The 26,862-nt window shown below is 44.4% G+C and overlaps 1 protein-coding gene across 2 annotated transcripts in view; it reads left to right on the top strand.

Moving 5' to 3' along the window:
• LOC126461146 (calcium-binding protein E63-1) overlaps positions 1-26,862 on the top strand; it is a 577,618-nt gene that overhangs the window by 136,286 nt on the left and 414,470 nt on the right. For both annotated transcript variants that reach the window (XM_050095973.1, XM_050095974.1), the window contains one exon: positions 20,960-21,005. In XM_050095973.1, coding sequence (XP_049951930.1) covers positions 20,960-21,005 — 46 coding nt within the window. The remainder of the gene's footprint in view (positions 1-20,959; positions 21,006-26,862) is intronic.

Genomic DNA, 26,862 nt, shown 5'->3' with positions numbered 1-26,862 from the left:
ATCAAGCTCTAGTTGAGTAGTGCTTGTCGATATGTTCATTGCATCATCAATATCAGGTTCTAATGTTATTCACAGGGCTATCAAACATTCGAGATATTCACGTCATATCCAGCATTCCTAGAAACAAGAAAAAATCTGATAAGCACTGTACGAAAGCGTAAATTATTAACATTTTTGCAGGAAGAATTTTCTGAGTTATCGCTTATGTATGCGCTCGTCCACAATGGCACCTCAGCCCTGTGAGCTCATGGTTGAGAATGGCTTTATCGTAAAGGGCTGTGGTGATTCAGATGCTAACGTCACATCTGGACGAGTCGTCTTTGCCCCATTGTCAGAAACATGACTAAGCCTTATGTACCTTTCCATCATATATCATCGGCCTTGTGATGTTTGAGGAGAATATTGGCTCAGCATTTGTAAATACCGGGGAGAATTTATAACAGGAAGGAACAGGAGCAAGGAGGGAATAACAGAGAGGATAAAGAAGATGAGGTCAACCTTCTGCATGACGAGAGAGATATACAATAAAAAGAATACAGCCACAGAGGCAAAGATAAGCCACTACAAGGCAACGGTGAGGAATGCAGTATTATATGCTGCTGAGCCGATGACACTAGGAAGAAATGGAGGCAGAACATCTAGAGAAAGGAGAGAGAAAAATACTAGGTCAGAAAAGAGGTGGAGAGAAGTGGATGCGAAGACGTAGGGAAGAATTGTACCGGAACATGAGAACAATATCCGGGGAAATCAGACTCAAAAGGGCAAGGTTTGCTGGACATGTAGTTAGGATGAGTATGGACAGAATGACGAAGAGAGTGTGGGAAACAACAGGGAGTACAAGGGGAAAGACAGGAACCAAGTGGGTTGTTGAACTACTGACTGATGACCGCAGAAGTTAATTCCCATAGTGCTCAGAGGCATTTGAACCATTTGAACTACGGAAGGACTCGTTGGAATTGGGGATCAAGGTCGAAGGAAAGGAAAATTGGAGGAACAAATATGCACCGACCAATATGCCGGAGATCAATGACAGAGAAGAATACAGGAGAAGATTAGTGTCACCAGTGGAGCCGCCAGGAGAAACGGAAACTGAAGATCTCGCAAGAAGAGCGGGAGAGAAGAAGAGAAAGAACGAAGAGGTTCTGGGAGAAGAAGAGGAAAATTCAGTCCACAAAGGGGATACCAGTGGTCCTACAGAGGCCGTAACGCAAGAAGAAGAAGAGGAGGAAGAGGAAGAAGAACAATAACAACAACAACATCAAAAGACAATCGCATATAAGTATTAAGTGCAAATACGCTGGCGTACTTAAAGAGGAATCTAACTTTTGCGTAATGTGTCACTACCACATAACAAATGAAACTTGGACCGTAGACAGAAAGAGCTGATACAATATAGTACGTAAATCACTGTAAGAAATACCCACTGAGACGAACAGAAAAGACACTTTTATGGCCCGTTGGACATTAAAAGCGACGGGACATGTTTCTTAACAACTTTCGTTAACAGGTCATGTGATCACCAAGGATGGCAATGCGTGCTCTGCAACACGCTACCCATGATGAGTACGTGAGTGATAAGGAGCTCCTGTAGTAAGGCGTTCCACTGATTCACCATTGCAGTTGGTAACTGCTGAATGGTCGATGGTGCGTGTAGACATGTTGAAATACTTGTCCCCAATGCTTCCCACTCGTGCTCGATGGGTTTTAAGCCGGGAAAATGGACAGGCCAGTCCATTCGCCGAATATCCTAGCCTGTTGTTGATGTTTCTTCCGGGTTATATGGCCGTGGTCCATGGAATACTTCTATTCCTAACGTTTCGTCCAGTACTACGTTGGACATTCTCAGAGGTATGGCTGGTCCTGTAGAGTCCTGCCGACCAGGACCAGCCATACCTCTGAGAATGTCCAACGTAGTATTGGACGAAACGTTAGGAATAGAAATATTCCATGGACCACGGCCATATAACCCGGAAGAATCATCAACAACAGTATCATCCGGTCGTGAAAGCCTTCATTGTATCCTAGCCTGTGCTGTTCAGTGGGGTCACACATCCATAACAGTGGTGTCGAGCCCGAGTGCATCCCTGAAAAGATCTCCACGGGGAAGGAATATTGCATCACAATAACGTTGACCGGAGAGAGTATCATGTTCAAAAATTTAGAGATCAGAACGCTCGTAGAACATCATGCCTCACCAGGCAATGACATCTGGACCACCGAAACCCACATGTCCGGCAACGTTTACGGGTGCATTACGTGTTCCCACCTCTTGTCGTATTAGGGTATGTCCAGAATTGTCGAACACGATCGTTTTGGTTGTTCAGGCACTATGGCCTGGGAGGCGTGGTGTTGCATGGGCGTATTCATCCCCAAATCTTTTAACACACGGTCAGCATTAATGTGACACTGTGCTCCTTCCCCATGTGCTTGCGTCATTTCAGAGGCCATTCAGGCGTGATTTCATTTTTATGGGTGAAAATGCAGGACCACATCGAACAACGCAGCTGGAGTAGGTCTCTCTAGAAGAGTGTTCAACGAATGGACTGGCCTGCCTGGTGCGCCGACTCGAACCCCTTACAAAATTACGATGTTATCGCCGAACATAAAAGTTGTTATTTCTTACTTATATTTGCATTACAAATTTCGTGATATCTTACTCACCAGTTCCTCGAACTTGTGAAACTCTAATGAGATTTTTTTCCGTTTGGCCTCAAAAGCACCATACTCGATCATGGTTACAGGCATGATCAGGGCTGGTCATGAGTTTGTTGGTGAATAATAACGGCTAGTTTGAAATAAACGGATCAGTTTAAAATAAAAGCTGGCAAATGCGGCATTCAGAAATGCATTGGGGGTGGAGTACAGGAAAAATAGAAAGAGAGAGAGAGAGAGAGAGAGATGCAAGCAATAGGAAGCGTCATTGGACCGCGGCGACACGTTTACAGCCGTCCTGTAGTGTGGGCAGCACCTCGGCATGTAACCGCGGGCTGCGGGCCCGCGCTCCACCTAGCGCTCGAGTAACTCACGAGGGTAGTTCACACATCGTGGCCAACTACAGAGGCTCTCGTTACTCGAGTGCGTGAACTGTCAGTGTAACAACACAGAGTGCACTGTACTGTGTTGAGCGTTTTCCTGCACAGCGTGTCATTGCATGATGGCTGCTTGAGACGACCGATAAAAACGCGACAGTGATATTACTAGGTGGTGTTTGTATACCCTGTCCGAGCGAGGAAATAACATACTGTCATGACGGTCAGGTCATTTTTTTCCGAAATAAATTAACGGTCTTCCAAAAACAGCTATGTCAATTTTAGCCACCAGTTTTGGGGGAATTCTACAAAGCTGTGAGGCTGCCACTATTTGGCAGCACCTGCTCATCAGCGACCCCCCACCCCGACCCGCTCCCAGTAGAGCTGTCGCCGCGCTCATGGCGCTCTCTGTCTTGTCTTAAGGTCTTTCAGAAAGGTCACAAAAGTAAAATTTTACAGGAGAAGGAAGAAAACTTCCAGCAGCATAAGCCAACTGTGTATTTTTTGTTATTTCGATGTAAGTAATTATTAAGTCTTGAAAGACAGTGTAGTATTGTGTCTTTTTGTTTTGTAATTTGTAGTTTAGCATACAGGTGGATATAAAAATTGCTTACTCATGATCTTCTTGCAATGAACAACTTTTTGTTACAATAAAAGAAAGCTATACTTGCAAAAGATGTTAATTTTATTACGAAATGAGTAAACATGATGAACTGCAAATTCAAATTACTACTTTGTTCACTTTTTGAGCTGTAGCTGCACTTCCTATAACAATGCTGAAACAAAACACAATAAAACAATTAAATTTTCTTAATCATCATCATCACTATTTGCTCCCCATGCTACTGATCATTCTTCCAGTTGCTCATAAAATTCCACGTAGGAGGAATATACCATTTGTATTTCTTTGACATCGATGGGCACCCGTTTTTCAGTATATGCTAACTCATCGGGATGTACAGAATCCTTAGTGAAGCTTTAAAGGAGCTGAAATATCTCTGTCACAGTAGCATCAATGAACTTTTCTGTCTTCAGTTGCCCAGTATAATGTGCACCATAGTCAATACTCATCCATTTAGAAGAGGAAAAAGAAATTTTATGTTCCTTAGGAAATTTTCTCATGCTTGATTCAGAGAGGCAAGACTTTTTACAACAGACAGGCCACCAATTTTTGAATGCTAATATAGCAATATCGTTGACAAGTTGTATTGAGAATTTACGTGATGTCTTTTTTTCATTATAGCATAATCTTCAAGTGCCTAGGTACGTACCGATGGGTCACTAATTATTAATTGTCCCATCTCTACCATTCGGGAGAAAACTATGCCTGCCCATAGGAAAGTAATGTTTCGTCTTCTTAAATGCCCGTGTTGATAAAAGTGTTAAACAAAAGTGAATCATTGTGTTATTCTGATTGTAACCAGCACATGCTTTGGAGAAAAGGTGCAGCTCATTCACATCTTTTGGGATATATTTCTGGATATAATTGTATAGAAACAAGCAAACTTCATTTCCACCTTTCTTCGCTTCAGTTTCATAGTACCTCTAAAAGTACGAATGCTTACTTTTCTTATTATGTATATTAAAAATAAAAAACTTTAGAAAGGGCAGATCTTGCTCAGAACAGATTTTCTACCTTAATTCCATAATTCGTCACAGACTTACAAACTTCAAAGATATAGTTGTAAGATTTATAGATTTTAAAAAGGCACTTGACTCAGTTGATAGAGAAACAGTAGATAAAGTGGTCAGAGAATTTGGCATCAAATCTAAATTAACAATCCTTATTCGTGAAACGCTCATAGACACTAAATCAAAAGTAAAGTTTCAGGGTGAAAAATCGAAGGCATTCAACAAAAGAACAGATGTAAGGCAAGGTGATTGCCTGTATCCACTCCTCTCTAGCTGCGCACTGGAGAAAATAGTGAGAGAGTGGAAACAAAAACAAACAGAAGAGAAGCTATCACCAATGAGACTGGGAACCAAAAAGAAAGGTATTGAAATTCACTGTTTAGCATTTGCGGATGATTTTGCCATTCTTTCTGAAAACCTAACAAATGCTGGAATACAAATCAATCTCCTAGAAGAAATAGACAACAAAGCAGGTTTAAGAATATATGTAGAAAAAACACAAAATTTATGACAAGTATAAAAAATGCTCCGGAATCCCTAGCAACAGATATTGGTCAGATAAAGAGGGTAAATAAATTTAAATGTTCGGGAGAAATTATCCAAGAAAATGGATTAGAAAAAATCGCTATAGAAGGTACATCAAATGGAGAGAGCTTGTGGGATAATTAGGAATGTCTACAACAAAAGGTGTCTGTCTAAAAATTTGAAGATACAGCACTACTACAGTAGTAAAAACAGAATGTCTTTATGCAAGTGAATGTTTAGTACTGAACTACAAATTACACAAACTTGAAGTCCTAGAAAGAAAAATCATACGAAAAATACTTGGACCACCAAAAAATACGGAGGTATGGAAATTAAGAAGCAATGAAGAAGTTTATCGCAACATAGAAAACATAAATGAAACACTACGAAAGAGGCGAGTGCTATTTTTCGGACACAGCAACAGGTTAACCAAACAGATTTTTAAATATCTTTTGGACAAGAAGTCAGCAATAGCCTGGATACAAGAAGTTAGGTAAGATTTGGAAAGAAACAACATAAGTGAAAAAGATGCAACAGAAAGAGAGCGTCTCAAGAGGAAAGTGTTGGAAGGATTCCAAGGCAAGAGGGAGAAGAAGACAGGGTCAAAATGGTCCTAGGAAAGAAAAAGGATACATAGTGAAAAGATGAAAGAATACTGGAGGAAAAAGAAAGAACAACAAAGAAGGAAGCATTGAAATTGGTGCGTGGTCCTTAGATGACCCAAACGAAGAAAGAAAGAAGAAGAAAAAACTTCAGCGCACAGGTATTATCATCTGTTTCACTGCGTTCAGAAACTTCATTGATTCTACTGCAAATTTTTTTGGACCTACTGTAGTGAATCACTAATTGGATTCTAGCACTGTCCTTTGCTTTCAATTAAACACACTTCCATGCAGTCATTGCAAAAATAGAACGAGTCAGTACTCATGCCTTACCAGTAACTCCAGGTTTATAGAATCAGCGACCAAACCCCGTTCGAATTTCACTGCACGACAACCTTTTTGGCCCTCCACGCCATAATGGCCATCCTCTCCTGCACGGTTAACATCACGCACGTGCGGGAACCTGCAACAACAGAACACATATTTGGCGGTGCCATGAAGCCAGTGCATTCCTCTCGGCAACAACTACAGCTTTAATATCTACAATGCACCTGCTCTTCAATAGCATATACAGTAAACTTTACGCCTAAACTACTCTCTTCTACAAAATCGATACTTAATTTCCAGATGCCCCGTATAACCTCTGCTTCCACTATTATAACTCAGTCTGGTTTCTGAATTTTTCCTTCTCTGTATTTTATCCCTGCTACCTTCATAATTTCAGTGTTTATTCCAATGTACATTATCAAAAGATTTTTCTAAATCTGCAAATGCTGTAAACGTAGGTTCGCTTTCCTTTAACAACCTGTCCTATAACATAAGTCGTAGGATCAGTGTGTCCCCACTGGTTTCTATGTTTCTCCGCAACGTAGACTGATTTTTCCTGAGGACCGCTTTTAACAGTCTGTTCTTTTGTAAACATACCGTGTCAGTGTTTTGCAACCATGTCACGCAGAATCGCTGCTGAACTGGTTTCGAGTTGTGGATCAACACGCTGTTATATTTATATAAATGATCTGGTGGTTAATTTTGAATCCCCGTGAGTATGTTCATGGATGTGTTGTTGCAGAAAATAGCGAGAAAACGTGAAAGAGCTACCGGAAGATCGGCGCTTTGTACGGATAGTGGCAGTTGACCTTCAATATACACACAGCAACAAAAGTTTTGGATCACCCATGTATTTCGAAGTTAATGGCACAGAAAAATATGGTTGGATCTGAGGTTCACGTATGTATTCATTTGCTGTGCGCTCAAAGCACCAAATCAAAAAACAAACATTTGTATAACGACAAAATGCTCGTTTTCCCATGGGGTGTTTTCACAGCACTACCGAGCAGAGTCAGTATGTGGTGGGATGTCACCTCCTTCGGATGCTGGACTGAATCCATCGAGGGATACCATCCAAATTATCCCTGTTTCCAATGGACGCTTTGTGTGAGTCGTGCAGAGTGCTTGGTCGTTGTCGACGTCCAAGAACAACAGGTTTCAATCGATCTCACACGTGTTCGATTGTTCCATATCCAGGAAGCAGGAAGGCTACTCCATTCTGGTGCTCGTAGCATGCTGAAGGAAGATGTTGGCGAGAACAGGACCATGACGTGAGCGTAGTCATCCGTCAAGATGAAAAATAACGACAGTGTTGATGATAAGGTCACACGATTGGTTGTAGTGTCTCGTCCCTCTACGGTAGAGCAGTAAGATTACCCTCAACAACCACGAGAGGTATACGGAGGCCCCATGTGATGCCATCCCAGAAAATCACTGTAACACACAGTACTGGAGGCGTTCGATATTTCCGAGATGTCTCCAATATCATAATCTGCGACTACCAGGATACTAAGAGATCCGAGTTTCGTCAGTAAACAACCCCCGACACCGGTCCTGGAGCGTCCATTCTGAACGAATCCTTGGCCATTAGCAACGGAGTCGATGGTGTTTTGATGAGAAACTTGATGCTCTCCGTGGTCGCCGGGAATGGAGATTAGCACCATGCAATCGTCTCCTAACAGTTTAATGCGGTACTTGAAGTCCTGTAACCTTTTAGAAAGCCAAATTCAGTTGTGGGGCAGTCAGACCGTGGTTCCTGTTAATCATGCCGTAGCTATCGGTTATACTGCGCACCTGCCGAACGTCGGCGGCCTGTGCGGTGTCAGTCCTCAACACTACCTGTCGATCGAAGCCAATACCACGTCCGCACCACATCTCTTTGACTCCGGCACTCACGTCGAGCAACTTCGCAGGTTTTCGAGCATTCGACACGTAAGTTGGCAATGCGGACTCAATGCTTGCTATTGTCTTTCGTGACATGGTGGATGTTCGCTCTACTGTTCCACAGACGTCTCTAATGCGTCCCTAGGTGTTATACTTTCAACTGGAAGGCTGCACTCCTTTCGAGGGCGGAGTTCTACCCCTACGTAGCGCTCATGGTAACTATATGTTTACAAGCAACGTCGGGGTGAGCTTCCGATCGGTACAGCAACAGCCAAAACGGAAACGTACCTGCATGACGTATGAGAGTGATGTGAAACTTTTCAATGTAAGGCACTTAAGAAAAAAAACAAGCGGGAAAAGCTGTTACTTATGGATTTCGCGAGCGACTGTCCACAATTCGAAACGTAACGACCATAACGTTTAACGAATACATAAAACTAGTTGTAGCGAAAACGCGTGCCAGACTTTGATTCACTGGAAAAATCCTACGAAAATGAGAATTACTTTCGAAAGAGGTTCGCGAGTACTGAGCGCCAGCGTGGGACCCTCAGTAGAGCCGACGCTCGTGAAATTCCTGTGGGTGACACCAAAGGAGGCGTCGTGTGTCAGAAAGACGTCTATAGTTAAACACACGTCCCAGGAAGTGCAAGCAACATGCTATTTCGTACGATGTACATTTCACGAAATGTCATTGACAGGATACTTGAGGTGGTAACAAGGCTTACTGTCAGCCGTTCTTCCCGCGCACCGTCCAGCAGAAGACGGAAGATGGAAGAGATCAGATGGAAGATGATAACGGTACCGAAAGCACTCTCTGACACATTCCATAAGGTTCGCTGGTGGGTTGATTTTGGGGAGGAGACCAAACAGCGAGGTCATCGGTCCTGGGAAGTATGGGAAAGGAAATCGACCGTGCCCTTTCCAAGGAACCATCTCGGCCTAAGCTGAAACGATTTAGGGAAATGACCGGAAACCTAAATGAGGATGGCCGGACGCGGGTTTGAACCGTCGTTCTTCCGAATGCGAGCCCAGTGTGCAAACCACTGCGACACCTCGTCCGGTCACCGTAAGGTGGTCTGCGAAATGTAGACCAGGAAGTTCTCGTTCCCCTCGCTCCTGGAGCCAGCTGGAACGACGTAGTTGCCCGCGAGCCCGAATCGTCGCCAATGGGCGACGCAGACGGCTCACGCCTAGCGGCCCCGGGGCCATCGATCGCGGCGTATTTTAAGGAGCCTCCTAATGCCTTATCTGGCTGCACGCGGCGCCCCCGGCACGGCAGCGCCAGCAGCAGCGGCAGCGACGGCTCGTAAATCTGGTGGCCGACGCGATAAGGGCGGCCGCGCGATTTGCATAGGGGAGGGACGAGGGCAGGGCACAGCAGCTGCTATCTGGCCACGCAGCGGGCCGCAGCCTCGCACCGCGCACGCGCGCCCCGCTACCGGCCTAACAAGTGAGCCCTCGGGGGCTGTAACGCTGCCAGCGTCCCTCCGAGGCGGCCGGCGCTCTGTCCGTACCCTGGCTGGTGCGCCTCTCCCACCTCGAACACTTTCTCCAACTTCCACTTCAGACGCGGATCACGGACCCCCAATAGGCACGTAAACTACGAGTGTTGTCCAGGTAGTGAGTTCCGATCGGTCGCGAAATGGAAACCACTGGGAAAATCTGGTAAAGCTTTGCACAAATGTGTTGGGCGGTGTCTCTAGTATGCTCGTTGGTCGTGTCGCGTCGCTCTTTCCAGTTTTGAGCGAACAGTGAGCACGTAAAGATGCGCAGGGATAGCGTCTCCCGCCACGTACGAGGGCTTGGTTAGAGATTTCGCCTGTGTCATGCAGCCCACATAACACAACTGTCGAGCAGTGTCTTCATTGTGCTAGTTCTCGGCCGCGCACTGCAGGGGCAATGAAGACGCTCTGGCAGCGTTTCCGATGAGAAGTGTTTGATCACGCTCAATACAATCCGTAATTGGCTCTCCCTGAGTCTCATCTATACTGACAAGAATCGCTGGCTATAAAGACAATTTTTCCACAGACAACGAGCTGCAGACCAGTGCAGCTAACTGGTCGAAAGCGCAAGCGGCTGCTTTCTATGACGAGGACACTGGAAAGTCGATACAGCACTACGACAACACTCGAAGTTGGAGCGGCGACTATGTAGAGAAGTAAGTCGAAGGTGTACCTAACTGTTTAAACGTTTCTGGTTTTTACTGTGGTTTCCATTTCGCGACCAATCGGAAGTTATTTTCTGCACAACCCTCGTATCAGAATGCTGTTTGGCTCCCCGTAAATTCAATATTACTGTCCACCAGCCTCGCTTTACATTTAAAATCCCCTTCTGGACTTAATTAGGCCCTCTGATACTCCAAGCGCTGACATCTGCAATTTATTCATTGGAGTGGTGAGATGGAAGGAGATTATCAGTTGGAAAAAGCTCCTGCACAAAAAGTGTGTTGCATATATCTTCGTACACAACGATAAACAGACGTGGGCTACAATGTGGTGCACCACCTGTCATCGCAGGAAAGCTATACAACAGCAAAAATGATTAGTGAACAAGTAATACAGCAAACAGAACATTTACTTATACACACATTTAAAAAAAAGTTTAGCATCACCCCTGTTCCCAGAACTCCTGAAGACAGAAGTTGACTGTGAATATTGTATCACAGATACAGTCCCTTTGACTGTTCAGAGATGTCACTAAACCCAGCCAAAGATGTAAACAACCAGGCATGAGAAGCGCCTGTTAGACGGAGGAGGGCAGACAGCCTTTCAGTTCTAGTCATTCTACGAGGATGGAGGTACACGGCTCTTGTTGTCTGTACTTCAACCATGCCTTGAAGGTCAATACCGCGGTTCGATCGCATCCGCATTCTTACTTTCCGAGAGGAAGGGCTCTCTTCAAGGGAAGTGCCCAGGAATCTCGAAGTGAACCAAAACGATGTTGTTCGGACATCGAGGAGATACAGAGAGACAGGAACTGCCCATGACATGCCTCACTCAGGCCGCGCAACGGCTACTACTGCGATGTATGACCGCTACCTACGGATTATGGCTCGGAGGAAACCTGACAGCAACGCCACTATGTTGAGCAATGCTTTTCGTGCAGCCACAGGACATCGTGTTACCACTCAAACTATGCGCAACAGGCTGCATGATGCTCAACTTCACTCCCGACATCCGTGGCGAGGTCCATCTTTGCAACCACTACACCATGTAGCGCGGTACAGATGGCTCCAACAACATGCCGAATGGACCGCTCAGGATTGGCATCAGGTTCTCTTCACAGATGAGTGTCGCATATGCCTTCAACCAGACAATCGTCTGAGAGGTGTTTGGTGGCAACCCGGTCAGGCTGAACGCCTTAGACACACTGTCCACCGAGTGCAGCAAGGTGGAGGTTCCCTGCTGTTTTGGGGTGGCATTATGTGGGGTCGACGTACGCCGCTGGCGGTCATGGAAGGCCCCGTAACGGCTATACGATACCTGAATGCCAACCTCCGACCGACAGTGCAACCATATCGGCAGCATATTGGCGAGGCATTCGTCTTCATGGACGACAATTCGCACACCTGTCGTGCACATCTTGTGAATGACTTCCTTCTGGATAACGACATAGCTCGACCAGAGTGGCCCAGCATGATCTCCAGACATGAACCGTATCGAACAGGCCTGGGATAGATTGAAAAGGGCTGTTCATGGAGAATGTGACTCACCAACCACTCTGAGGGATCTATGCCCAATTGCCGTTGAGAAGTGGGACGATCTGGATCAACAGTGCCTTGATGAACTTGTGGATAGTATGTCACGACGAATACAGGCATGCATCAATGCAAGAGGACGGGCTACTGGGTATTAGAGGTACCGGTGTGTACAGCAATCTGGACCACCACCTCTGAAGGTCTCGCTGTATGGTGGTACAACATGCAATGTGTGGTTTTCATGAGCAATAAAAAGGGAGGAAATGATGGTTTATGTTGATCTCTATTCTAATTTTCTGTACAGGTTCCGGAACTCTCGGAACCGAGGTGACACAAAAAATTTTTTTGATGTGTGCATTTCTCCAAGCATACGAAGATTCAATACAAATATGCATCAACAAACAGAGTCCAGATATCACAGTGCCACAAGCAAATGTCTCCCCGTACTGAAGCACGGACGATGAAGAGAGAGCTGCGACCTGGCGGCACCTGCACAGCGTCACGCTGCGGAGTGTCTGTGGGCGCTCGGGAGGCGGAGCGTCTGCCGCCGGCTGACCTGCGTCGCGGTGGCAGAGGGCAGGGCACTCGTGGCGCAGGGCCGCTGGAGGCGTGGCTCGGTGGGCGCGCCTCATCGTCCGCCGGACCCCGCGCAACCGCTATCGGCGTCTTATGGAAACTCGCAGTTCCCTTGCTATGATGCCTGTCGGATGGTGTTGACATGTGATACCACAAATTGTATAGGCCCTGTAAGCTCCTTAAGGTACCAAACGGATAGACTAAGTTTGTACTGGTACTATGAAATAACATTCTGGATCCCATGTCCAATTAGCGACATACGGGGTTTTAGGGATATAAGTGCAGATATTTTTATTGATGGCTGACGACGGTTTACTAAACAAGATTACATCAATATTTACTTAATCTGCTGACTAATAATTATAACTATTATGAGTACTACAAGGGTCACTCAATAATTAAACAGACAAATTGGTTTGGGGGAAAAACTGTTAGTAGGGTTGGTACTTTTATGGCTTTAATTTGACATCACTGGGATGAGCCTTGATCAGCTGATATATGAACATTGTTTTGTTTATAACCTCAGAAATACATTTCAAGATGGCAGTCCGCTTGAAACGTCCACATTAGTTGAACAACGTTCTGTTATTCGGTTTTTACTTGGTGAAGGCTAGAAACCAGTGACTATATACTGTAGAATGTCTAAAGTTTATGGTGAAGGTTGTAAGAAACGTGGGAATTTTTACAAGTGGGTAGAGCAATTCAAAAATGTTCACGACTCAGTGACTGACAAACACCGTTCTGGCCGACCAATTGCACTTTCAACTCCCTCATTTGAAAGTCGAATCGATGACATTATTCGTGCCGACCGACTTGACTGTGGAAATGATAGTTGATAAGGTTCACATTAGTTCTGGTACAGTTCATAACATTAACTGTAACAAACTGAAGTGCCGCAAAACATGTGCAAGATGGGTGCCAAAGGAGTTGACGCGGCTACATAAGGAAACAAGGTTGAGAGGGTACACAGGGGTAAAGGTACGTTATGAAAGTGGAGGTGAGAACTTCCTCAATAAAATTTTAACTTCTGATGAAATTTGGGTTTACTATTATGAGTCAGAATCATAAAGACAAAGCATGAAGTGGAAGAACACCAACTCGCCTGTCAAGAACAAATTCAGCAGGAAAAGTCATGTTGACGGTGTTTTGGGATGCTGAAGGTGCACTTTCTTGTGATTATCTCGAAGGGTAGTGTACAATGAACAGCCAATACTAGTCGGATTTGATTTTATACAAGGTGAAGCCAGCCATGACAGAGAGACGTCGTGGATCTCAGAGGAGAGGTGTGATTTTTCAGCACGACAACGCACGTTGTGATATTGCTCAACTAACTCGTGAAACCATCGACAAAATGGGCTGGGGAAGTACTGCTTCATCCCCCTTAGAGTCCTGATTTAGCACCTAATGATTTCCATTTGTTTGGTGCACTGAACCAGGCATTTCGTGGGAAGAGATTCCAGGACAACGAGGACGTGAAAACGTTTGTGGAAAATTTGTTCAAACGTCAAGATAAAAGAGTTCTCTGCAGCCGGAATAAAAAAGCTTGACGATCATTGGAACAAGTGCAGAAATGTTCAAGGGGATTATGTTGAAAAGTAGAAAAAGTATTGTTTTGTAAAAATAACCGCCTATTTCTCCAAGCCAATTTGTCTCTGCAGTTACTGAATAACCCTCGTACGTTTTATGTTGGTTAGTACCTCCAAGTATGCAACGCACAAGTAAGCCATTATGGATGCACAGACACCACACATTCATATAGTTGACTAACCTCAGTGGGCACTGAATCCGCAGCCTTCAGTACAGATGCACATTAACATTTGACCTCTGGCTGGAATCTATAATCAGCGAGTATGGGGGACGTGGACGGTGACCGCGGAGAGGTGGCCTCAGCTGGTGGTGGGACTCGGCCGGGGAAGGTGCCGAGGTAAGCACTGCACCAGTTAACGCAACTGCCCAGCAAGCAGCACATCTCAGGTTCGAGCCCCTGTCTGGCACACATTTTCACCCGTCGCCGCTGATTCTGCATAAAGTCCTGATGCGGCTTATATCATTAGTTCCTTTGTTTTTTTTTTCCTTTCTCCCCTCTCCACCCGTGGACATAGAATGGAAAGTCTATCTTGCAAGCATAGTCCACTTTGTAGCGCAGTTGCGACCATGCAGAAAACATCAGCAAGTAAATTATGTGACGTGTCTGCTAGTAGACTGTCAGACACAGGGAACAACAATTAGGACATAAGTTCGTACATATTAAGATACCAATGACGACAATATCTACACCTCTACCCCTGACACGCTGTATAATCAAATTTTCCCCTATCTGCGATAACTAACCTAGCCTTGTAAACCTAGATAATTGGTAACGTGCTCCTCTCCAGTCTGCTATCTATGTTATTCAGTTGTGTAATAGTATGTCCATCCTAAGTACCTCCATATTTTCCACCGAATCACACTCGTCTAATACAAATGGACTGGTTCAGTGTCCTATCTTTCTGTTAGTCAGGTGGCTGCTCGCTGCACAAGACTGCGCTTATTCACAGTTGCTCCCTCTCGATTTCAAACTCGGTCCCTCTTGACCCCTTCTTCTCACCACCATTGAAGACACTAGTCCACCTCGACTTCTGGTTCTGGTCTTAAGTCTCTCTCTCTCTCTCTCTCTCTCTCTCTCTCTCTCTCTCTCTCCGCTCTCTCCTTTAACCACCACCTGTACGCCACACCTTACCACAAGACCACCAGGACTGCTGCCTCGGAGTTGTTCGTAACAATTTTCTAGGACTGATATACAAGATCTCCTTCTCTGTAAAACTTTGAGGACGCCATCCTTGGGCCATGCCTTCGCAGTTCCATTGTGTTCGTTTCCTCGGCCAAGGTTTGTTTGCAGTGGCGGTAAAATTCAGCTGATGTGGCTACCTTCTATGGTGTTAGACCCACCAGGGATTCACTAGGCCGCAACACTGTCCCGGCTGGAACATCGGCAAGCCACCAGCAGAAAACACCCACGCTACCACGGATTGCCGGCCAGGTAGAGGAACTAAAGTATTGAGACCGCTATGTCTCTTAAGCCGGGTTTTCAATGCGACAACAAGTGGCATAATGGCTGAAACTTCAGTGGCGACGTGAGCTCCTGTTTGTACAAGCCACGGCAAAGTATCCAGAGGCAGTGTTCTCAGTGTGGGCACTAACAACAGTCATAGTACAGGTTACGGCAGTAAACCTGCGCCAAGGACTTAATAGACTAAGTAGAAAACATGCATCGTGGATCCGAAATGGCTAAATATGCAAAAATTGCGCATGGTAATGAAATACGCCGAAAAACACGAAGATTCATTCTTTATCCAATATCAATCGTGAGCTACCACGCTTTATGCAAAATAAAAATATGACCTCACCCATTAATTCTATCCGAAAGTATTCAGTAATACACTGCTGGCCACCGTAAATGCAACACCAAGATAGACAAGAGGCAGCACAACAAAATTTATTTTGTGGATAACATGTTGACCAAGTATAGAATGATTACGTTTACAGACGTCTGTGACATGTGGTTCCTGCCAGAATCAGTAGCCAGAGTAGCCGCCATTGTTGGAGATCACCGCTGCCACACGTCTAGGCATTGAGTCAAAGAGACGTTGGATGTGTTCCTGGGGTACAGCAGCCCAAGCAGCTTCCACACGTTGCCAAAGATCATCTGGTGTGGCAACTGGGGATGCAATCTGGGTCACTCGTCGAGCAACCATCGACCACATGTTTTCTATCGGCGAAAGATCCGGAGAGCGAGCCGGCCAGGGAAGCAATTCAATCTGGTTATTGACGAAGAACCTTTGGACAATGCGTGCCACGTGTGGTCGCGCATTATCCTGTTGAAATATGGCTGTGGCCGAGCCCTGAAGGTAAGGAAGGACAACTGGCTCCAGCACCTCGGATATGTAGCCTGGCTATTTAAAGTACCGGCAATGCGTACTAGAGGCGTGCGAGAGTAATATCCAATACCGCCCCATACCATAATACCCGGTGCAAGACCAGTGTGGCGGTGCATAATGCAGCTGTCCAGCATCCTCTCTCCACTGTGTCTCCACACTCGAATCCGACCATCGTGGTGCTGCAGACAGAAGCGTGCCTCGTCAGTAAAGACAACGTCATTCCATTCTGCCGTCCACATCCGTCTGTCATCACACCATTGGCGACGGAGACGTCTGTGGTTCTGCGCCAATGGTAGACGAAGCAATGGACGTCTTGCGGACAGACCACTCTGCTGTAAACGGCGTCGAATGGTACGCGCAGACACTGGATGATGCGTTACAGACGCAATGTGCTGTGCTATGGTTCAGGATGTCACTGAGCGATCCGTCACTGCCATGCGCACAATTTGCCTATCAGCACGTGCAGTGGTGCACCGAGGTGAATGCGATCGACCACGTCGGTCCGCCGTACCCTCCTGCATCCAACGGTCACATATCCGCATTACAGTTGTTTGGTTTCGTCCAACACGACTAGCGATTTCTCTGTATGATAATCCACAATCTCGGTAAGCCACTATCCTTCCTCTGTCGAACTCGGGTACTTGATCAAAAGATGTTCGCTGTTGTCTACGAGGCATAACTGATCGTCTTGTGAAACAACCACAAGGTAAACACACGTGCCGAACGTACACTCGTCGAAATCGCCAAGCCTTAAATGGCGCTATGAGGTGGCGCCACAGGCCCGCGTGATGTGCGTCTGCTCTGAAATTCTAATCAGTTGCATATCTCATCGCTGCAAACTCATGGTGTAAATTTCACTTGATTCGGATGCTTCCTTCAGGGTGTTGCATTTACGGTGGCCAGCAGTGTACATGCAGCTGACGTGGTACACTTCAATGTCGGATTAAGGGGAACTCACGTCTATTCGAAATCACTGTTGTGAGTGTGCGGGTCTTATTTCGTCAACTTGCGCAATGGATTGATCCAACAAGTACCCTTTGGCTCCTGCAAGAAGCAATTTCCACCTCACACTACTACGGAAGTCAGACAGATGCTCCTAATGTACCAACAAGAACTGCTTGAAAAACATTCTGCAACAAATATCTTCTGGAGTCGTCCGCTGTAAGGAAAAGACACAAAAATATTCTATATATTCTTACGTAACTAGTGGAATACTTGGGTATGGGAATATTGTTTGTTAGTGTAAGAAAAACATCAAACGAACGAAAAATATTATTTATTGCAAAAAATACTGAGAAATCAAGTGAAACTTTTTCTTATAAAATAATAATAAATTTCCAGGTTCTTTTTGGAACAGTTGATTGCCTCTTATGGATAGGAATGCTCTTATTTTACAAAGTATGGAAAGGTTCTTTTCTCCCTTTTCTTTAAGAATGTTATTTACTCGGCAGAATGGCTGAGAGCCGCACCTACACAACTTGAATAACTTTTCTAGGTACAGTCAAGGCTGTAGCGTGAGAAATGTAGTGGAGTGTACTGTTAGGGAGGACAGATGGGGCTCGCATACGCTGTAGTGCACAATACCATGAGCTGCGACGACTGATGCCTGCATCATTCTCTGCTGCCAAATAACACAACTATCACTTTCTTTCTGGATTGATCTTCGCCAATCAAACTCTCCCTATGCCTTGATGAGGTCGAGGACTCCTATCCGTCCCTAGTCTATTGACATGGCACACCAGCAGATAACCAGTCCACCACGATGCCACTCAGTACTCGCTCGCAGGCATTTAACTGGTACTCTGTCCGTGTTCACACCACACAATAAGTGTGGCAGCCAACACAGTGAACAATGCCTAATTGCGAGCGACTCAATATACAGTGTCACTCTGATTTGCTAATGACAGAGGTGCTCTCCCAGTGAAGTACTGAGTAGAGACTTTGTTCCTCGCTCTTTGCGTACACGTACGAGTGCACTCGCTCTCGTTATGTGTTCCCCCTCCAAAAGCGACAATGGAATGGCCCCTTTTTCTGGAAAAGTTGCAAGGGTATATTATTTGCTACCTTCCCTCACTCCTCTGACTCTTTGCATTAGAAATATTCCACCAATCAGTGTTGCTCTTTTAAACGGGAGACTGACGTTTTGTTTAAGTTGTCCAATGCGGAAATCTGTAGCATCTCCGTTAGGCGCATACTGCCCTCTTGTGAGAACTCCATAACTATGCAGTCAGTCCGTGAAAAAATGCATCTTCTGGGTGCTCCCACACAATGTAGCAGAATTTGCTTTTAAGTCGAACACGGGGGTCGTTATCCGTTTGCTCTCACAAAAGCTGCCTTCTCTCTGGGTGGTCGCTTCGGCCAAAGTAGGTATGTTGTTGACCCAGCCCTCTGAACGGACGGTCTTCCCAGCGGGCTGGTTTCCTCTTTAGAACGAAAATTCCTGTGGCCATCATGTTGTGTATGCCAGCCTCGACTTTTTCAACCTCAGTGTGCACTTGCTATTTACGTATTAGATTTGCATATCGCTTACATGAATTCATACAAAATTGACTCTACCTTATCGTGTTTGGGTTCGAAAGAAGCGTCTTGAAGTGCAGAGATCGATTGTGAGGACGTAATATGTAGGAAATGAAGGGCAGGAGACCATGCCACCTTACACTGTGTGTATAGCATACAGAAATTTGCCTTATTACCCCAATTATTCGACATTTAAGTGTATTTATGGCCATGTTATGGTGTAAGTACCAGAACAGGAATAAGCTACCTGTGTTTGAGAATAGATTATTATCTGTATATCTTTAATTATGTATACTTTAGGAATTAAATGAGCCACTGGCAAACTTCTGTTAGTAGATAATTAAATAATTATACTTGTTTAGCTGCAATGTACTGCACTTACAATCCAGTGTTATCCACAGATCAGAGAGTATGAACCTCATGTAAGTTCAGTTCCTAAATTTGTCATTTTACATAAGAGGAATGACCAAACTTCTTATTGTCAGCAAGTTAGGAAATCCTTTTGTTAATATACTCTTAATTATTTTATTGTAATGATTACCGGATGGAATCATACAACACAAAAAGCCAAATTTTTATATAGGGCGGTTCCATGATGATGTTAGAAACTTTCAGGGATGATGGAGAAGGACAAACACACCTGATAGTTCTTCTTTTTTTCAGTTTTCGTTAATTTATATATTACTGAAAATGTTCGATGATTAAACTAAAATGACGGAGACATGCGTATAACATAGGGTTCAGTTCGCACCTGGGAGATTCTAGGTTCAAGTCCTGCTAAGGTAATTTTTGCTATTTTGTTGTGTGTCTTATTACTTTTAGCTTTTGGAATCTAATCTTGGGATGTCCCAGATTCGCGTCCTGACATTAGTTACTTTTTCACTTTTGGTGAATTTTGACAGTTGTACAGATGGGAGGTCATAGGTGAGACTTTTAATTATTCCCTTGTACAGATAGGGAATTCGACCTCCAGAGGTGCTGCTTTTCCACTGCGTATGTGTAATTAGGCGATCGATAGGTTTTGAGGTATTACTTTGAGGGTTCTTTCGATTCGATGCTTCAGTTGAACCATGTTGAGCTTTAGACGCTGCTGATATTCCACACTGTGAGTAATGCGTTTAATGAGTGCCATGCCAAGTCAACATTCAGTAAACGTGGAAAAGGTTTGTGTTGTACTATGAGCCACTTTTCTCTATTCCAGTAACGTGTTGTACGGCATCATTGTTGAGCTATCTCACAAGTGTCAGTTTTCCATAGAATTATGGAGTACATTTTATTCTAACATGTCGTGGCTGTTTTGTGCACTGACAATCTCCTGTGGCAGAATAAAGACGTAATCAATAAACACCACTTATGTGGAAATCAGCTTGCTTTATTCACTGTCTAGATCCAGAAAACTGCAGATGATGAACCTGAGGTTTAAGCCATGTTTGCTGACTGTTGGAGAACCTTTGATAGAGTTCCACACTGCTGTGTGATAAACAAAATACATGATAACGCCAAGTAGGACAGCTGTGTGACTTTATTTAACAGTTTACACAGTTCCTAGAACATAGTAAATCGTTCTCAATAGCGAAATATCATTGGGAGTGAAAGTAGTGTACATGGCATCTGATGGATGTGAGATAAGACAGTGACTTTTTTGATGCGTAAGCGATATACAAGTTATAAGGCTGAAAGTGTTCGAAAAATATTTCACATAAGCCAACGCTTTTGGACCTATCGCTCCTTTTCTGCAATTTACAAATGAGCAGTCAGAAGAACATACAGCTGCAATATGCAAAATAACGTTATCGAAATGTTCACGAGGATACTGCTCCACACGAAGCACGATGGTCGGCAAATACACGAAAAGATTCAGTAGCGGCCTACAGTGTCGTTAGAAACACCGAACTAACCTCTCGACTCGGTGGACGTCGTCGAGCGAATGTGACGATCTTTATTTACTTCACACGTATCCACTGTATCCACTGCATGCACACAGTCAATACGAATCAGGAAGTATCTTGTGTGGCATCTTTTTCCGAGATCGGAACTTTTTGCATGGATAGTGAATGCACAGTTTAAACGGATATTGGTACTGTATGATCTTGCCCTCAGAAATGGGGCAATCCTTGGTGTCTTCTTTCTCTATGTGTATTGATAGTACAGTCATGTTTTTAACGGATGTTTGGTCTTGTAGGTGAAATCGTTGACATGAAATTGACCATTGTGGAATCGATCGGTCATTAATTTAATTATCTTCTTTTTCAGCAAGATTCGCTTCCAAAAAGAGAGTTTACAGAGGAAGAGCTTAAAGGTAAAAGAACCGCAAGCTCCGAGAGCCCCTTCCTTAATCCCGTAACCGCACTCTAGACTAATGTTGTCCCAACAAGTGCATGTGGTGCAGTATGTGTTCGTGTGTGGCTTCGTGTTGCTCGAGTCCCGTCCAAAGCTAACACACACAGCGCAGGCGCCAGTGTCTCCCTGCTGCATCAAATAAAATGTTACGTGGATATGTGGATAGTTCACCTCAGCATGTGCTAGAGATGTTGTTGTACGACTTATGGATATTATTTCTGTATAGAAAGCCTTTGTGACAAAAACAAGCTGGCGACGTAAGTGTAAATTAGTGAGTTTGGAGTCTCATTTTACTATTCCTGGATGTATCGCTAATACAGAGAAGAAGGGAACTTTATTACGAAGGCACATAGTTGTGTTGGAAAACTGTAATCAGTAAGAGGTGTAATTAAATTGTAGAAATAACCAGAAATGGGAATAAATTAGTAGGAGATCAGAGTGATGTGTTTCCCATCAGACATACGCCAGTACAGATAGCGAATGTTCTGACGCATTGCAGTTTTTTAAATATCGAATACCGAAATACCATATCAACAACTAGAGGCTAAATTGACTCTGTACATCAGTGTTTAGCAGCAGTGGACGAAAACAGGATAAGAAAAAACAAAAAATCTTCAACTGGAATGGTGTTATGCTGCGACGAGAGGTTTCATTTTCTCCACCCTGCCCCAATCGTGTCAACAGATCAGTAAGTAGGATGTTTCCATGGATATCAATACAGGAGCTGCATCAGAATGGGCTACTGTCCACCAGAGTGCTAACAAATTGTGTGTGCGTATGTGTTTTGTCTATTTAACCCTGCAGTGTGGTTTATTATTTTGAGAACTCTCAATAAAATAAATGCCTAGCTCCATTGGAAGCACCACACTGGGTGAATTTGAAGATGGGGCTACAACCTTAAATGCATCAAGCCGTCACAGTAAAGTAATATGTGTGGAAAAATAAACAGATACTTAAGGGACAAAACTCAGAAAGAAAGAAGCATGAAAGTTTACAAAACAGCGCCAATCCCTACACCGTTGTATGCAAGCAAATTATGCGTCACAAGGAGACAATAAGAGCGGCACATCCAGGTGTCGGAAATGATGTTTTTAAGATCCGTGAAGGGAAGCAAACGATCAAACTTAGAAATAGTGACATTAGGAAAGAGCTCAATAATTATAGCCTTAGAAAGAACATTGAAGATAATATTAGAAACTAAAATTAAAAGCGGAAGAATGGTTCTCAAATTTAGGAACTGCGAGGGCTGGAACTGTAATAGTGGCAACTATTTATTTACAGCTCGTAGAAAATAGATACATCTTTCAAAGTTTTACTGACCTTCAGAGTAGTCACCAGCATTGTGGATAACCCGCTGACAGCGATGTGGATGTCGTAGGATACTCTTACAGTGCCAGTTGTGTTGACAGTGCGAGCGGCGCGGTCTATTGCCCGACGAATTTGTAGCAGTTCTGAAGCGAATGCTGTGAAGAGTTTCCTTCAGTTTAGAAATCGAGTTGAACTTACACAGGCTTAACTCAGGGGACTGCAGTAGGTGGTATAGCACTTAGCAGCCCCATCAGTTAAACTTTACTGGGACGGACCAGCATCGGAAACATATTTCACGGTGGGATCTAATGGCAGCAAGTGCCGGCCTCCAGGCTGCACTCAGTTGGAATCACCGCTAGCTGTTGACACTGTAGGTCAATATGGCCGGTACACCTGCCTAATATCGTGTAGGGCCCCAGCGAGCATGCAAGAAGTGCCGCAGCAGTATATGGTCTAGACGCCCAATATTCATAAATGTCAGCATTACTCAGAAGCAAAGGTTCTTTTAAAACAGATATTACATGTTCTTCCAAACGAAGATAGGGATTTTCTAAATCCAACTCGTTACCACTTGTGACAGGTAATGAAAGTTTTCATGTGAATCCCATAAACCATCATTTTTTCAGTTGCAGTTCTGATATCTCCGTCTGACATTGAACAGAAATGTCTAGGCTCATCAGCATCTATGTACATATGAGCTATTTTATTTCACTGAAACTCATTCTGTCGTAGAAATGATAATATTTCAGTCCTCTTGTTTTCCGTTGTTGTCAGAACTTCGATTTAAAATGAGGATCCATTACAGTTTCAATCAATAAATATTCTCGCATAAGAAAATCTCCTGTGCAAACTTGTATTTACTGGCGATAATACTGGCGATGGCAGCTGACGGACGCAACACAGTGTACTACAGTTCGCGCCAAATATGTGAAAGCTTCGAGACGGTTGCAGTTTAATTGTCCTGTGCCCGCCACACATATGCAGTTCCAACAGATAGTTCAATTCTGGCACTTGCTAGAAATCTTTGGCTCTGGCCAAAACTTCGGCCTATTTTGGCTGAAGTCGAAGGTGGGATTTTTGGCCTAATGTGGCCGAAGCCGAAGCAGAATGTTCCTTAGGAAGTATTGGGGCAAGGCCAGTTCTGCACCAAAGTACCGTTTTCCTATTTACAGAGTTCTGACGCTCCAATGGCGCGAGCCACCGCTGGACACAAGCCAGCACGAGCCATCATACTCACGCCACTGCTGACGGCGTGTGAAAGTTATCCAAGTGTTATACTGACGTCACATGTCTATCTAAATAAGCGCCAAGTCATCCTCTGGGCCGCACGCATGTGTGTTTGCTGCTGCTGGTGTGATCCCTCTCTCTACCTGCAGTCCAGTGAAGACCTAACTGCAGAGTGGTTCAGCCTCACGAAGGCTATAGAAAACTGTTCCACCACTCGCAATTCCTAAAGGAACTCATGAGATGTGTCTAGCCATGCTTGACTGCCAAGCGTAACTGACACAGTGCCGTGAAATGTGCTCACATAGCTACAAACCACCACAAGCGCATCTAACAAGGTTCTGAATCTTATACTGATATCACATGGCTATGTAAAAATAAGAACCAAATGGAACTCTCGAAAATTGTATAGTGCCCCAGAAATAGTTAACACTCGCTTTTGTAAGAGCTTTCGCAATAGCTTGTATGCATGGAATTCTTGCCCTTATAGAATCTTTTTACGAAAATAACGCAGAATAATGTCGAATGGATTCTTCCTTGCGAGCCATCCGCGACACATGAGCGTACACAGATATACAGAAAACAGAGCAGATGCTCTCCAAATGTGGAGGTGACAGGATACAATCGAGTACAGTGCTACACTACGCCTCCCGATCACTGCATTTGGGCTAGGTGTGGGCAGATGTACTACATTTACAAGCAGTTTTAGAACACAGAATGAAAGGTTATGGCATGATCGCATGTATGTAACTGACATAAAATCGACAGAATTGCGAAAAAAGACTGGTGTATAGGTATAAATTGACCAAATATACACCGAAATGCAGAGAAATGAGGAAGTACTTGCGCATCTTCTGCTTGGTGCAGAACAATTTGTACATGGGAACAAGCATACGACAGCAAGAGGTATCCGAGAAAACATCGACATGGAAGCAAAGGGAAGTGGGGAAACAGTCACTTTTTTCCATCGATTTAGCATTCTACTGCATGTCTATTGAGGTAACAGTGATACACACGAACTGTCTACTGTATTTGACGCTTTTCAGGAAGACAGAGAACCATCAGCCTCTAAATCACTTGCATCTGCATTAAAGGACGACATAGAGTGGATGGATTGGTTGGTTCAGATGGGGTTGTAACAAGGTACGATTTAATGGTAGACTGAGAGAGAGAGAGAGAGAGAGGGAGAGGGAGAGAGAGAAGGGGGAGGGGGAAGTTGCTGCATGTCATTTGACCATATTTTTTTCTGGTGTTCCGTCAGGATGCATCAGATGTGTGACTGGACTCGTATACAACTGCTTGTTATGTGTGGGTCTTAGAACAGTGTCTACTTGTGATCAGCATGCGGGGTAGCTATGTAGTCAGAGGCATCTTGTCATGGTCCACACAGCTTCCCCCGTCGGGGTTCGAGTCCTCCCTCGGGCATGGGTATGTGTGTGTCGTCCTTAGTGTGAGTCAGTTTAAGTTAGATTAAATTATGTGTAAGCTTAGGGACCGATGACCTCAGCAGTTTGGTCCCATAAAACCTTACCACATATTTCCAAAATTTTCTGCTTGCAATTGTTAACAGTAAACCTCTCAGTCATCAGAGGACTTCCATCTCATGTGTGATGAAATGTGACATTCCTCTAAACGAATGACCTCAGCAGTTTGGTCCCATAAAACCTTACCACATATTTCCAAAATTTTCTGCTTGCAATTGTTAACAGTAAACCTCTCAGTCATCAGAGGACTTCCATCTCATGTGTGATGAAATGTGACATTCCTCTAAACGTATGAAAATTTATGTGATGTACTCCATTCTGCTGTCACATCTTAAGTGTAAAATCGATACTTCAGTTTCATAACTAAGTTAGCGATAGGTGTTTGTGAGACAATGCAATCCCCTGTGTATACATCTGCCTGACAGATGTGCTGTTTACAAAGTTAGTGGCGGCATGACTTGTAAATTCACATGTCAGACGCCACTGCTATGCATTTATCTGTTTCCTTGTAAGAGGTATTCCCCATTACTAACGATCATTTTTTATAGGTCTGAGACAGGTATAGTTTAATTTCTGAACTGTGATCGGATGTGAACAGTGGATGCTATACATCTCTGGGAAGCTACATTGTGCTCATATCCCACAGAGCCGATGTTTTAAGGCAGTAGTTTTTTTCGTTTTACGGTTCGGTAATGTAGTTTATCATAGAGAAACCAGGAAGAAGGATGTATGTCCTGCCCTTGAAATATATTTCTTACATTGAAATATTAACAGCGCGCCGGCCACGGTGGTCTAGCGGTTCTAGGCGCTCAGTCCGGAACCGTGCGACTGCTATGGTCGCAGGTTCGAATCCTGCCTCGGGCATGGATGTGTGTGATGTCCTTAGGTTAGTTAGGTTTAAGTAGTTCTAAGTTCTAGGGGACTGATGACCACAGATGTTTAGTCCCATAGTGCTCAGAGACATTAACAGCGCTACATTCCATATGACTGATAGGTTGGAAATGCAAGCGATCTAACATTATAGCCTTTTCCCGTCAATCCCTAGGAAGAGGTGGCAGTTGGGTGACTTAGGTTAGTGGAGGTAGCCCAAGTGACCTTTCTTTCCTGCCATTTTTTTTGGTTAGTAGAGGTTGCATTGCCCTGCCAGGGGGTGGTGTGTGTGGCAGGGGGATGTCGAAGGGAGGGTGTGGCACTTTCCCGCCATCATGGATAACATTACTTGCGTCATCAGCTGATGTCGTGGCTGTCATATTGGATGACTTCATCAACTGACATCACACCTGCGATCATGTACGACGCCATCTGCTGATCTCTGTTGATGATGTCATCCAATATGATGGCTGTGATGTCAGCTGATGATGCAAGTACCATTATCCAAGATGGAGGAAAGTGCCACGCCCACCTGCCTGAAGTCAGCTGATGATGTCATCGCCACCATATTGGATAACGGTACTTTGGCACAGAACCGGCCTTGTCCCAATACTGTTGGACACTAGCTCCAACAAATCAACTTACGAGCAACACTGTACCCCATTCCGCTATGCTCCTCTACTGCAACACCTGTTGCAGCGAAATAACGCCAGAGTATGAAGGTCTGCAGGAATGGCCACTGACTGCCTGCTCGCATTCCATAGTACCAACCCAACCCTCAGCCAAATTCAAATTATTTGCAATAATGATTAAAATGCAAATTTTGTCTGTGTGTTGTATCATGTCAAATGTAGAGCAATATGGGCAGGTGTGCTAAAAAGTCGTGGCTGTACATCACAATGTCTGCAGCTTGCCTTGTTAATTCGATGT

The sequence above is a fragment of the Schistocerca serialis genome, chromosome 1 (assembly GCF_023864345.2).
Source record: "Schistocerca serialis cubense isolate TAMUIC-IGC-003099 chromosome 1, iqSchSeri2.2, whole genome shotgun sequence".
NCBI lineage: Eukaryota > Metazoa > Arthropoda > Insecta > Orthoptera > Acrididae > Schistocerca > Schistocerca serialis.
This window is presented reverse-complemented; position numbering and strand designations above follow the sequence as displayed.